This window comes from Ischnura elegans, chromosome 8 (genome assembly GCF_921293095.1).
Source record: "Ischnura elegans chromosome 8, ioIscEleg1.1, whole genome shotgun sequence".
In the NCBI taxonomy this organism is placed as follows: Eukaryota; Metazoa; Arthropoda; class Insecta; order Odonata; family Coenagrionidae; genus Ischnura; species Ischnura elegans.
The window spans coordinates 84123063-84136025 of NC_060253.1; the positions used below are offsets into that span (position 1 = coordinate 84123063).

At 38.8% G+C, this 12963-nt stretch overlaps 1 protein-coding gene across 2 annotated transcripts in view; it reads left to right on the forward strand.

Moving 5' to 3' along the window:
• The window catches only part of LOC124163423 (adenylate cyclase type 2-like), a 579364-nt gene that overhangs the window by 282768 nt on the left and 283633 nt on the right, over positions 1–12963 (forward strand). For both annotated transcript variants that reach the window (XM_046540331.1, XM_046540332.1), the window contains exon 4: positions 504–607. In XM_046540331.1, coding sequence (XP_046396287.1) covers positions 504–607 — 104 coding nt within the window. The remainder of the gene's footprint in view (positions 1–503; positions 608–12963) is intronic.

Genomic DNA, 12963 nt, shown 5'->3' on the forward strand with positions numbered 1-12963 from the left:
GTTTAAATAATGACCAAGAATGAATCAATACTTGGAACAAATCCAATTTTCTGAGTGTAAACCCTTGCAAATCGCAAGCTATTATATTTGAATATCCAAGTACACTGAAAGAATGCTGGAAAATAATATGATCTTTTTGAAAATTATAAATGTATTTCGTGCCATACCAGTTAATTTTCATATTTCGCACAATAGTATTGTTCTGTACCACCAGGTACTTTCATTTTATTAATTGTTTTTACCCGTTACTATTAATTTTTTTTCATTTTTATTTAAATTGAAATTCGAATCGCTTTTAATATTTAGTATTGGTTTAATGACGGGGGGGATATATGAAATAAAACCTTGATCTCGCCCCATAGAAGGCGTTGTATTATTGTTTGGATAATTAGAGTAATCTTGTATTTTAACACAACAAAGGCTGTTGCGTTCATGTCCCCAATTCCAAATGCTATAATAAATAGTCAGTTCGTAATCTTTCTCCCTTTCTATTCTTTCCTCAGGTTAAGAGGAGCATAATGCTCAAGATGGCGGACGCCTGTCAGGAGATGTCGAACAAGCAAACGAGGTTCCACGAGATGTACGTGCAGCGCCACAACAACGTCAGGTAAGCAGATACATCTATCGCTTGAACTACCGTCCTTGCCCGACAAGTGTTACCGCTGAGGGAAGAAACACGTGCTTTACAACTTGCAAATTAATTCTTTAACTAATACCCTTTCTCCTCGGTCGTAATAACGTCTAACTTTGGGTCACATCTCTCTGAATTCAAGCTCCATTCACAACAAGTGAACTTAGCCTAACTTGAAAAAAAAAAAAAATTATGACCGGTTAATGAAATATTCAGCCTATTACAGCACAGAGCGCGCATCACCATGGCACCGATTGTGAAGACTTTCGGCAGTTCATACAACTCTCAATAATCGCAACCATTTTCCTAGCTACTGAGAGAAATATCAATTTTTATCGATGAATGGCAAAGCCAAGTGAGGTTACGCCGCTCTAATCTGTGGAGAAAAAAATAAAAGTTTTCAAGACACTAGTATGGTAGGTAAAGTCAAGTTAAGTCAAGTGAACAAGGCTTAATACTTATGGATATTTAATAGTGTTTCATCTTTTGTCATATTCCCTTGTTAATTGTTTACTCGACTCAAATTCGTAAAAAGTAACAAACTATTAACCGGTAATATCTGGGTTATCTTCCAGTCTATTGGCTAAATAACTTGTAGAAACATAACATTTGATCATTGCAATTCTAAAAATACACTTGATTTGGGTTTTTAACAGTGTTTCATCTTTTGTCATTTTCCCTTGTTAATAGTTTACTCCACTCCAATTCGTAAAAAGTAGTAAACTATTAACCGGTAATATCTGGGTTACCTACCAGTCTATCGGCTTAATAACGAGTAGAAACATGACATTTGATCGTTACAATTCTAAAAATACACATGATTTGGATTTTTAATAATAGTTCCTCTAAAATTACTCTAGATTACCCTAAAATGTCATAGATTTGAACGAGTTGCTGCGGTTCTTTATATTTTCAAAGTTCTTTAAAACATGTTGAATATTGAGTCTTGAATATAATGAACTACAAGCAATCATTACTCCATATCTACCGGTAATCTACGTGTTATACATTTAGGCTATATGTTTTTATGGACCCCTTCAAACCTCTATAATATTGGATTTACCTCTCAGGATCAAATTGCAGTAGTTATCCGTGGTATTATAAGCCAAAAATAAATGCGTTTGGCAAGCCATGCCGAATACGCCATAGAATTAGATATCTAGCAGAATATAAGTACAAAGAATTGACAAAAGAATTGCTAAATCTATATATTTGTTCTCAGTAGTGTATGACAAAAAACTACGTAGTAATTTGTGTTAACATTATTATTATAGAACGTTAGTTAAGCAATTGTTTGACGAAAATAATCGCTAAAGATATTTCCTACATATTCTATAAATGAGAGTTACCATAATACCAAAATCATTACAGTATACCAATGAAGTTAGATAAGAGGTCTTTATTTCTCTCAGAAAAAATACCGCTCATCTTCGGTATAATAATAGAATTCAGTTTTAGAGTTACGTTCAGAATTCAAACATATCGTAGGGAACACATAAAAGAAATATCAATAGTTAAGTTAAGAGTTGAGTTTCACGGTAGGATGAGTTCCCACCCACCGTAGTCATATGGTTATGTCCTACCAGTCTGAGCATATGAAGCGCTTGAAGAAACCCCTTGCTCCTTTTTGCTGACGAACTGTCGCAAATACTTTGTTGTAGCTGGCAATAACTTAATCCACTTTGGTATTTGGGAGAGGCGACCGACAGCTGAGGTCATTTGCGCCATGAGGTAAGGGGTAGGTAAGGAAGGGTGGAGAGAAACCTGGCGTCAGCATTAGCCTGCTCTTAACGAAAGGCGCCAAGGGGACCACGGCTTAACGTCCCATCCGACGGACGGAGTGTTGCGCTTGAAATGTTCTCCACACAGCATTCAAACAGGGATCGGGTAGTCTCTGAAAATTCTCTTCCAACGCCGGGTTTCGAACCCGCGCCCGCCGGGTGGGAAGCCAACACTCTAGCCACCACACAAACCTTTAATTTTCTATGTGCCACAACAGGGTGCGCAAAGAAAATTAAGGGGGGTTCTTAACTTCGTTCTGGTCTTAAATAAGTTGGGCAATTAATATCAGATATCTTTCGAAGTGACACGGAGAACTTCATCCTTAAAAAGCCAGGTATCTATAGAGACGGTAAAATAAGATAGACTGCGTTGCCATACGGATGGGTAAAGAAATTCATTTTTTATTCTCAACAATGACGAACTGAAACGGGCCTAAGATTCTTCCTTTACATCAAGGAAACTCGCAGAAATTGAAAAGCACTAGATTCTGAACTCCTTCACAACCAGTGAAGCTATATGGCTACGTGTCATTCAGAAGAAATGAATTGATGTATCACCGAAATATTTCACTGGATTAATTCAACCTTAACATCTTCACAATCACAAGCTGAAAGTTTTCAGGGAGGATGTGAGTTAAGTTGATTTAAAATTAAAAGTCGTTATGTTAAAATGCCTCAGGAAGCTAGGATTAAACAAGGGCGTTGTGTGAAGTTATTAGGACGAAAAAGTGGAATGGAGGTGCATCTTAGCACTCGTCAATTACACCTCGAATATAAGGCGAGTATATGGGTTCCGGCTTAGGAAAAAAGTATAAAGGGAAAGGAACGCGATTCCTCATAAACTTCTACGGAAGAAAAAAGAGCGTTACACAACTTTGACGTGGATTAGGTTGGAAGCCACTAGCGACTCGGGAACAACGTGCTAGGCTCAAATAAGTTGAGCAATTAATATCAGATATCTTTCGAAGTGACACGTAGAACTTCATCCTTAAAAAGCCAGGTCTCTATAGAGACGGTAAAATAAGATAGACTGCGTTGCTATACGGATGGGTAAAGAAATTTATTTTTATTCTCAACTATGACGAACTAAAATGAACGCAAGGGCGTAGTCAGATTATTTATCCCACATAAAAGTTTAACTTTTGGTACATAGAGAGGTAAAAAGCTGGTTTCCTAATACCTGCCACTGTACGTCTGTCGAGCGGCTTGCAGCTTTGTATCAGGCAGTTTTAGCTGTTAGAGTATCCCGCCGGCGTAAAAAATGAGAGATTTTCGATTATCTCTGGGGCGCATTCCTCTCATCTTCGATTATTGATTTCAGCATCATATGTTCGCCTTTAAATTTCTCAGAAATGAGTTTTACCTTTTCCCAAAATAAATTTTTCTTTTTTCTCGAAAAATTCCGACTATTTTCTGGAGAAAAATTGTTAAAGCATGACAATTAAACCATCGGCAGATTTATGCAATGTATTTATGAGAATAAGCTCGGGATTTAACAGAAATTAGAGGATGTTGGATTGAATAAAATTTAAGTTGTTGCCTGTGATATTTAGCTGATAATCAGCCAAACTTAGAGGTATAAACTTTAAATTTTGTAATAATAAACAATTTTAAATATCTGAGTGTCACGATAATTAATGGAAGCAACGAAGAGGAAGAAATCAAATGTGGACTGGCTTTAGCTCAACGTTTCCATTAGAGTCTATCAAAACTACTTTGATAAAAAAACTACTGACCAGAAGAACTAAACTTCAAATGTATAAAGTAATCATTAAACCAGTCCTGTTGTATGGAATGGAAGCCTGGACACTTGCTGAAAAGTGGGAATAAACTCATAACTTAAAAAAAAATTACCCAAGTGTATGGACCAGTTAAAGAAAATCTCGAATGGCGGATAAATAATATTATTGATCTGAGGAAAATATAAACAAGGATTTTTTGTGGCCCCGAGAGTAGCTAAGTAAGAGGTTTAAAACCTCGAAACCAATGTCAAATTAGATGTTATTATGTTCGACGTTTGGTGGATGCAATGAAAACTTTATTTTTTCTCTTTAATTAGTTCATTTATAATGTTTCTTAATTTATGGACATGGTATATGTCAGCATATGGATGGCATTGTGCATGATTAAAAAAAAAGAACCTGTTGACAATATTAACCGTCCCAATTTTTAGAAATAAAACACTCCATAATCAATACATATGTTTTCATTATTTCAAACGAATTTTACCCTTACCGTCCGTAGGGAAATATTTTTCCCAGACTGTATCTGATTAATTATTGGAGATATCGCTTTTGAATAAACACTTTTGAAGTATATGCATCAACATTAGCCTAAAAACGCGTTTTTATGCAGTTTAATGGCTACAACCCTTATGGAACTAACAGGAAGAAGCTTCGATTCCTGGCAAGTTCGAGTTTCATCTATGGATGGCAGCGAGTCACACCTTGTAGAAGTAGCTTTGATATTTTTTTCGACTTCAGCACACCCTCGACTTCGGTACTGTCGGATTTTGATATTAAGAAGCTTCTTAGATTGGAAGAGTATTACTCTCTTTCGACCCCTTGCATTCAGCCTTTTATTGCGGCCAATCACTTGTTTAAAACTCATGATTAGTTCTAAATATTTGGAGTATTTAGAGGGGGCGCTTGTGAATATTTGCCGGTTATTTATCTACGAAAATTTTATGCATGGGAAAGTAATGAGGTAAAATTTTCGCATTTGCGATAATAGTGTTGTTGCTGAAAAATGTGCTATCTACATTTATAAACAGATTGAAAATTTTGTTGATTATTGTGATAGTCACCGTTAAAAACTGTACAAGCGGGATTGATGCGCACTATTCTGCCATTTCAACATAAATCATGACATCCTTCGTAATTGTGGACGTTTCCAGTAAAAATAGAGAAAAAATGTCCTTCGGCCCATCGTATAATAGATTATTATTGCATTTTTTCTAACGATGACTCTTAGGAAGGTATCCCAGTATCCGAGTGTTAGCTTAGTGAGATTGATTCGTTCGTATTCTTCGACCATTTCAACATTAATAATGATGTCCTTAACTGTGGAAATCTGTAGCAAAGAAAGAGCAAAAATATCCTTTTGTGGATGCTCATATTGATAATAGAGCAAAGTCGTCCTCTTAACTCATCGTCAAACAGATTATTATTGCATTTTTTCTGGCAATGACTTTTAGGAAGGAATCCTAGTAGCCGATGATTGTTAGCTTAGTGAGCAGATAAAAATTAACTTTTCCATCCATTCCTTGGAAATTCAGAATTGCAATGTTTGCGCCGATTCATTCATGGGATGTAGCGTTTATTTTTATGCCGAGTTATTCACCCACACAGTCCTGCCGAATAAAAAACTCTGTAGCGCTCACTTTTCCGTGCCCGGAGGCTGTATTCAAACGCTCAGCCCGGTTCGTAACGTTACTTCGTCCGCCTTCGGGAATGCAAATCCGGAATAGCTCTTCGGAACGGCGTGGATTTTCCGAGCCAAATAGGCGGATAGTGAAAGGAGAGAAGGCTGCTTCTCTCCTCTGCCTCGTTTTAAAGGGGGAACTGACGACAGCGCCGGACGGCCGAGTCTAGAACTGATCCTTTCGCGGCGACCTTGCCACCGAACGTCCCCTTTAAAAGCGCCGAAGATCCCGAGAAATAAATGAAACACGGCAGGCGCGCTATTCCCACCCTACCCTACTGAATGATCGAAGATGTCGGTGCGGGCCTGGCGTCGTTTATTTAATCTCGAAGCGTCTTCCTCTCTCGCGCGAGATCGTAGGCCGGAATAAATCAAATCCGAAATGAAGAGAAGAACCCCAAGAACTCGCGACGGGGGAAGGGGGTGGGGTTAGCATGGGGATGGGGGGCGTCGACCCGTTGCCACGGCACCAGCATATTCCCACTGCTAAACTCCCCGGCAATAACACCAAGCAAGCCTTTACCCTTTTCACCTCGACCATTTTTGACACTATGTTTATGCCTCATTCACATTACGATTGTTCCAGCGATTGTCGGAACTATCGTACATTCACACGACGGCTGTTAAAACCTGTGCTGCCCTCTAGTGCTGACATCTAAAGTGAACGGGAAATCGACGGTTAGCAAAGCTGTTGAGGTATGCAGGGACAAGATATTATTGTGTTCAACGTGTACTTACCGAGTAATTTTTCTTCCTCCCATATTCTTCCTTCCTGGGACAAATCCATGAAAAAAATAGAGCTTCACGAGCTTTTCGTCTTTCTCTTGTCGCTTTCGTTTCCGGTCTCCCAGCGCCTAACCATCGTAAAGTGGCAACGTTCGGAACTACGTGAACTATTGTCATGACATACATTCACACGGCTAGTTCGGCCAACTATCGTTAGGACGATCGCTAGGACAGTCGTAATGTGAACGAGGCATTAGAAGCAGGGATGGCAATAGAAACTAAACGGAAGTCAAAACCAGTAAAATTTCAAGAGTTTCGTTCCCGGGAGCGAAGTGTAGAAACGAAGCGAAATGGTTTAAATCCTGTGAGCTAAACTCGGGTTCGAAACGAAATCGGAGTCAAAACTAACTCGGGTCGAAACTAAACTGAAACTCTGGGACGAAAACTAGACTCTTTTTTCGTAAAATCACAAGTAGAAATAAAAATGTAATAAAAAATACTAATTGCGTTTACGTTTAAGCGAAAAATTTTCGGAAAGGAGTGCGATTAAAGAATCACGCGGTTGACCAGACCCCGGCTATTGCATGGCGGAGGGAGGGTAAGCGGCTACTTGATGGGCTCTCGTGCGATGCCTCAATCTGTTACCTGCCTTCCGTGTTAAGACTGACTATACCACCTCCTGAAGTATTGCAGATCCCTCCTGGAACACCCAGGGATGCCGACTTACAAAAAATATTCGGGGGGCCCAAACCGGGGATCTTACACCGGGAAATTTTATAAGTAGTGAGTTTTAAGTTTTTTAAAAAGTATTTTAGAACAGTCATATGATCAATATTGGAAGCCTGATAACTCGAATCTTGATATCTGGACGCTCCGGGAAAATAGACAAGCTTGACGCATTTTTTTCTCACACCCACAACGAATTTTTGAGTGGGATCTGGCTCCCTCAGACCCCATGGAGTCGGCGCCAGTGGACCTATCGCTTTAGTCTCCCCCCGTATCTACTCCACAAGCGTAGATTATGGTAGGCGTGGGGCAAGAAACTTTAGGGCACCAGCCGTTAACCTGTAATGTTGAAACCTAAGGTTTGCTCACAATGATTTTTCGATTGATTTGAAATTTCATGCTTCCTTTCAGCCGGACTTGAGTCGAATAGTAACTATTTATACTAGATAATATGATCATTTTTTTCCAACCCCCACTACTGCTGGAATTTTAATCCCCACTTATTCCCACCCCATCCCACACTCCAATCCCCACACTCCTTTCACAAATCCGCCCCCTCAGGACACATGGAGTCGGCGCGCCGCGGCGCCACTGGAAACACCTTTAATATAAGTCAGGAGGATATTAGTCATGATAAAGGAATTACCCTCTCTGAAAGCGAAATGGCTTTGGTCTTATCGTCAGTTCCGCTCTCCGATTGTGCTAGTCACACCGCCTCTCTAGATTCACCGAAGTTTATTTGCCTTGACGTTATAAGAGCAGCCCCTCCCTTCACCTCATTAAACTCAGCCCTTGTCTTAAATGCACCCACCCTTCCTTGTGGGGTTTTCTCCGAACTCGTCCTCACATTGTCGCCCTCCTCATTTCAAAGGCGACGACAACTTCGCGGAACGGAGGCAGCGGTGAACCTCTCCTTCGCTCTTTCTTCCGCCTAACTCTCGCTTCTCGAGAATCAAAGGCCTCCCTCCCTCTAATCCCCGATCCAAAATTAACCCGATATCACCGATCCTTTTCAACCCCCATCCTTCCCTGCATTGCACTGTGTTGAAGGGGATATTACTAGCGCGAGACCTGCTAACGCCATCGTTCACCTCACAAAGTGTACTTTCCGGACTCAAACCGCTCTCTTTCCAATCAAATGAAACCTTATATCCTTCTGATAACTCTGTTAAGATTTTCGATTATCTTCCCCTATCCAAATATACCTGACCTTTCTCCTCTTGTCGAGTTGTAAAACTTTTGTGTTAACCTGCGTCTTATGGCTTAAAAGTTAACGTTTTTTTCCCTCTCTAGGGGACTTTTCAGGACTAATGTGACCCCTTAATTTATATAAACTAAGGCTAGGCCTCCTTGATCTAATTGTAAGATGTCTGTTAAGCCTAGTAAGCACTAACTTTCTGCCAGGATATTTTTAACAATCATGGCCACGAATATTACAAAAGAGGATCCTCAAGTCGGCCTTATAATGTGTTGTCGCTCACCGCGCATTTAAATGGGTTTACACAAGTCGCCACTCGCGTCGCTGACAGACAAATTGATCCGTGTTTCACGGGAAAATAAGATGTAATTAGGGGTTTAGGCGGAGATTTATAGTAACGATGATGTTATTTATCAAATTCATAACTCTTCAATGCTATTCCTCGTAATTAAAAGCTTTAACTGCAAAATATTGGAAAAAAGTGAATCGCATTGCATTCATCACCGCGCCGCGGACATTTTTGAAAACCGATTAAAATGCCACCGAAGCGGCAACAGAAATCAGCCTTTTGTGGGATGGAATTGGGCCTCCTCCATGCAGTCTCCTTGATCATGGCTATCGGTATACCACCCTTTGATTTGTGATTGGTTTTTTCGTTGTATTGAAGAATTGAATTTTTTATTGAAGAATATTCATCGGGGTTACTTTTCCCCCCTAACATAACTTAAAAATATAAGCTAAGCCTACACCTCGTTCGGCTAAGATCAGGATTCAGTTTCTGTCGGAATATAAAAAAATCATGGCTATTGGTCTACCACCCTTTGATATATGTGGATTTTGATATTCGTTTTCCGTTGTGTTATTATGTTGAAGAATATTCCTCGGGGTTAGCCCTGGGTGGTGTTTTGTAGTGCTGCAAATATTGTAAATGAAGAATTATCTTTCATTCTCGTGGTTCAATATCTCTGCTGTGTCAAATATAAAAAATATTCCGCGTATGATCACATGTATAAACTCAATTTTCCGGGTGGCTTATATCTTTACACTCACTATTTTCTTCTCTTTCATTTCATTCGCCTTCTATTCCATTTCTTAACACATCTCATTTGAGCCATTTATATTTCATTCTACCTATACCTTAGCTTTCAGCTACCACTGTCATCATCTCGTAAGTCAGCAATCGTTAAATTGGTTTGATTCAGCTCCCCGCCCCTCTCTCCTATCCGCTTACCTTTTCATGGCGACGTATTTCTTCTCTTTTACATCTTTTATAACCTCTCCTATTTAACTCATACAGGGCCGTCACTTGCCCTTCTTACCTTCCACCTGTCCTTCTATGAATCTAGCGATTTGATCGATGGATTTTTCTTCCTCATACGACTAATCCTCCGAAATCGCTAGAATAGTAATGGCTTTGTCTGGTTTCGCTAATAGTAGGGTCCTCTTCGCTTCTATAGCGTTGAGGTGTTTTTCCCCGTCCCATCCCTTCCGAACCTATCCTATCCCAGAGGCGTCGACGGGCTCATTTCGCGACGGCGCCTCTTTCCTTTTCCCTTCCTCTCCAGCCCCTCCCCGGGTGATCGGGCGTATAAGTCTCAGACTTGGTTCCCGGTCCCGGTGTGTTGTATCCCTGAAGGGCTCCCCTTGAGCCCTTAATCCGTTTGTCCTTCTATGATGGTTTTCATCAGGCCATCATGTCTCAGAATGTGGCCAACTACGTTGTCCCATCTTCTGCTAAAGGTTTTTCGAAGACTTATCTTTTCTCTCAATTTTCTTAGCACTACCGTATTACTTACTCGGTTTTATCTTCATCATTTTTCGGTAGCACCACATTTCGAATGCCTCCACTCTTGACTTCTCTGCTGCTGTTAGCGTCCATGCCTCGCTTCCATAGAAAAACATGCTCACACATCACCAGTTAATTTTATCAATATAACTTTATCACGTTGTCATGGAGAATTTAGCTAAGAATTTCTCTCACCGGTTTTATTAAACCAAATACTTGAGAAGCGATCTATTGGTAAATGAGAAGCTCAAACAATAATAAAGAACATAAATGTCATTGTCATGTTATCTCACTACTATGCAGTATTTAAAATAATAAAGAAAAATTCTCTCCACTTTGAAGTTTTGCTATGTTAGGAAAGTCTAAAAAACTAATCTTTGGAATATCATGAAAAAAGGCGATTGAAAAGTGCACGAATAAAGAGAGGTAGAGGTATTCAATGCATTTTAAAGTTTTAAGGCCTATTCTTCTCTCTTCTTTGCATTTCAACGGATACGTTTCGCTATTTAATGATATATTCCAACTTTTAATCCTATGTCATAAGATTGATTGTATTTTATCATTATATCATCATAGCACAGTCGTTAGCATCCTTGGCATTCATTGTGCATCATTAGAGTTTAGGCCCTTTCTTAAGTACATAGGAGGCGAGGTAGCCTAATGGGTAGAGATGCGCTTAATTTCTGACCAGAGTCCTGGGTTTAATCAACTCTAAGAGCCTTGCGACACCCTTAATAAGGAACTGGTGACACTACCTTCAATGTGTGTTGTTCAGACGCCTGTGGGACGTTCCTTATCCAAAACAACCTCTTTGTTGAAAGGAAGTGCTTCAATATTTACTGTTTTACTTTTAATGGTATGTATTATTGAATTTGGGAACATTTAACCCTATTTTTTTTTAGGAATAACATTAACTTTTAGATGGGTTTTTCGGTCAAATGTTCCGAAGGGATTTGATACCTGCTTGCAGACCATTCTATTAGCTTTTGTTTCCATGGTGAGTGGTTGCTAGGGAGAGAAGAAGGTGTTTAAGAAGAAGGAGGAGATGTCATCCCCTCTTCTTGGCTCGCATCGAATTTTTTTTCGCATTTATTTATTTTTTTTAAATCATCCGCTCGCACTCCTAACTCTTTTTTTTCGCCTTTAGCGGCGCTGCATTGCTTTCTCGATATAGAAAATCTGATTACACGAAATGAAATTTCGTGAAAAAAAGAGCACAAAATACTTGTTTTTATTTTTGATCGATCGACCCGTTTTACGAAATAAAACTGCTGAGCGCTTAATCTTTTCATTCGTCGGAATCGCTACGCACGCTCCCCCTGCGAAGGCTCCAATAAACTTCCCCAAGCATTTTTTTTATGAAGCCACACCTTCAAAATTAGTATATATATATCTCGTGAAAGGCGTTGGCCTGGAAATAGCGCTTGAGATTAATGGAAACAAGTCTTATTTAGGAAATTTAGCTCTGCGCAATATTTTTATGCCGCCATTTTATGAAATCTAATTACCGGTTACAATTCAACTACCCTGAGAGGGTTAATCATTTCAGAGCTAGGAGCAGATCGCAATTCCCGAAAGGCATGAACGCCAAAGGACGTTTTCACTGTTATAAGGGTTTGCTCGATTTTGCGTAAGTTATTCTGGAATAGTGGTCGTAACTGTACCACCAACTTCTAAAGCAAAATTAAGAACAATCGCCGATTTTTATTTCCAAATCAAGTATTTTGATTGAAATAAATGGTTTTTTTATTTATTTTTTGATAAAAACTTGTATATCAACTTAAGGCTGGAAGGCGATACTTGGTGGAACTTGGGGACAGGAAACATAATACAAAAGTATATCTTTATTATGTTTCCAAAACTTGTATAATTCCACAATATTTTCAAGTAAAATCATTGAAATTAAGTTATAAAATATAATAAAAGATTGAGAAAAAATTAAGAGAGAGAACCGAGGTTGTTAACGACTGTGGATACAATAATAAGGTTTCTAAGTTACTCTATCCTGGGAAGTTATTCTACCTATATTCTACCCTGGGAAGGTTTTATAAGTAGGGACTGTTTTCTTAATTTATTTTGGAAAATTTTCGATTCAGTGGCATTACTGAGGAATATATATGCTGGAGGAAATATTCAGTTTCTGATCTTTTTCACGCGACGAATAGTTATTCTTTCATCTCAGCTAAGGCCAAAATGTATTATAGTAATAATAATTGGACTTAGCTACGGAAGATACATTCAAGAGGCTTTTATGATATACAAACAACGATGAAAAAGTAAAAAAAAACTTGAATCAGTGATGTCATGGTAATTTTAGCACGCCGGAACGCACTTTTCGTAACTTTTTGTTAGAAGTGAAATATTACTCTGTGTTTTTTGTTTATTACAAGCTATTATTTACATTTTATTTTTAAAAATTTTGGTTAGGAATGTGTATAGTAGAACTTTTGAGGCAAAAAAATTGATAAAGGTATTATTTGACTAATATGTCTTTAGTTAACCAGTGCCGGACGGCGGATTGAAGGAAACATCTTTTCACGGCACCATTGTAATAAGTAGATCCTAAGACCTTTAGAACCTGGTAGAAAAATCTATATAGCCTATTAAAGAAAGTTAACATTTATTTTCCTACTATCAGAATTTTATTTAGTGATAGAGAATCAACGGGATGAGATTTTTCTCCACCGAAGAA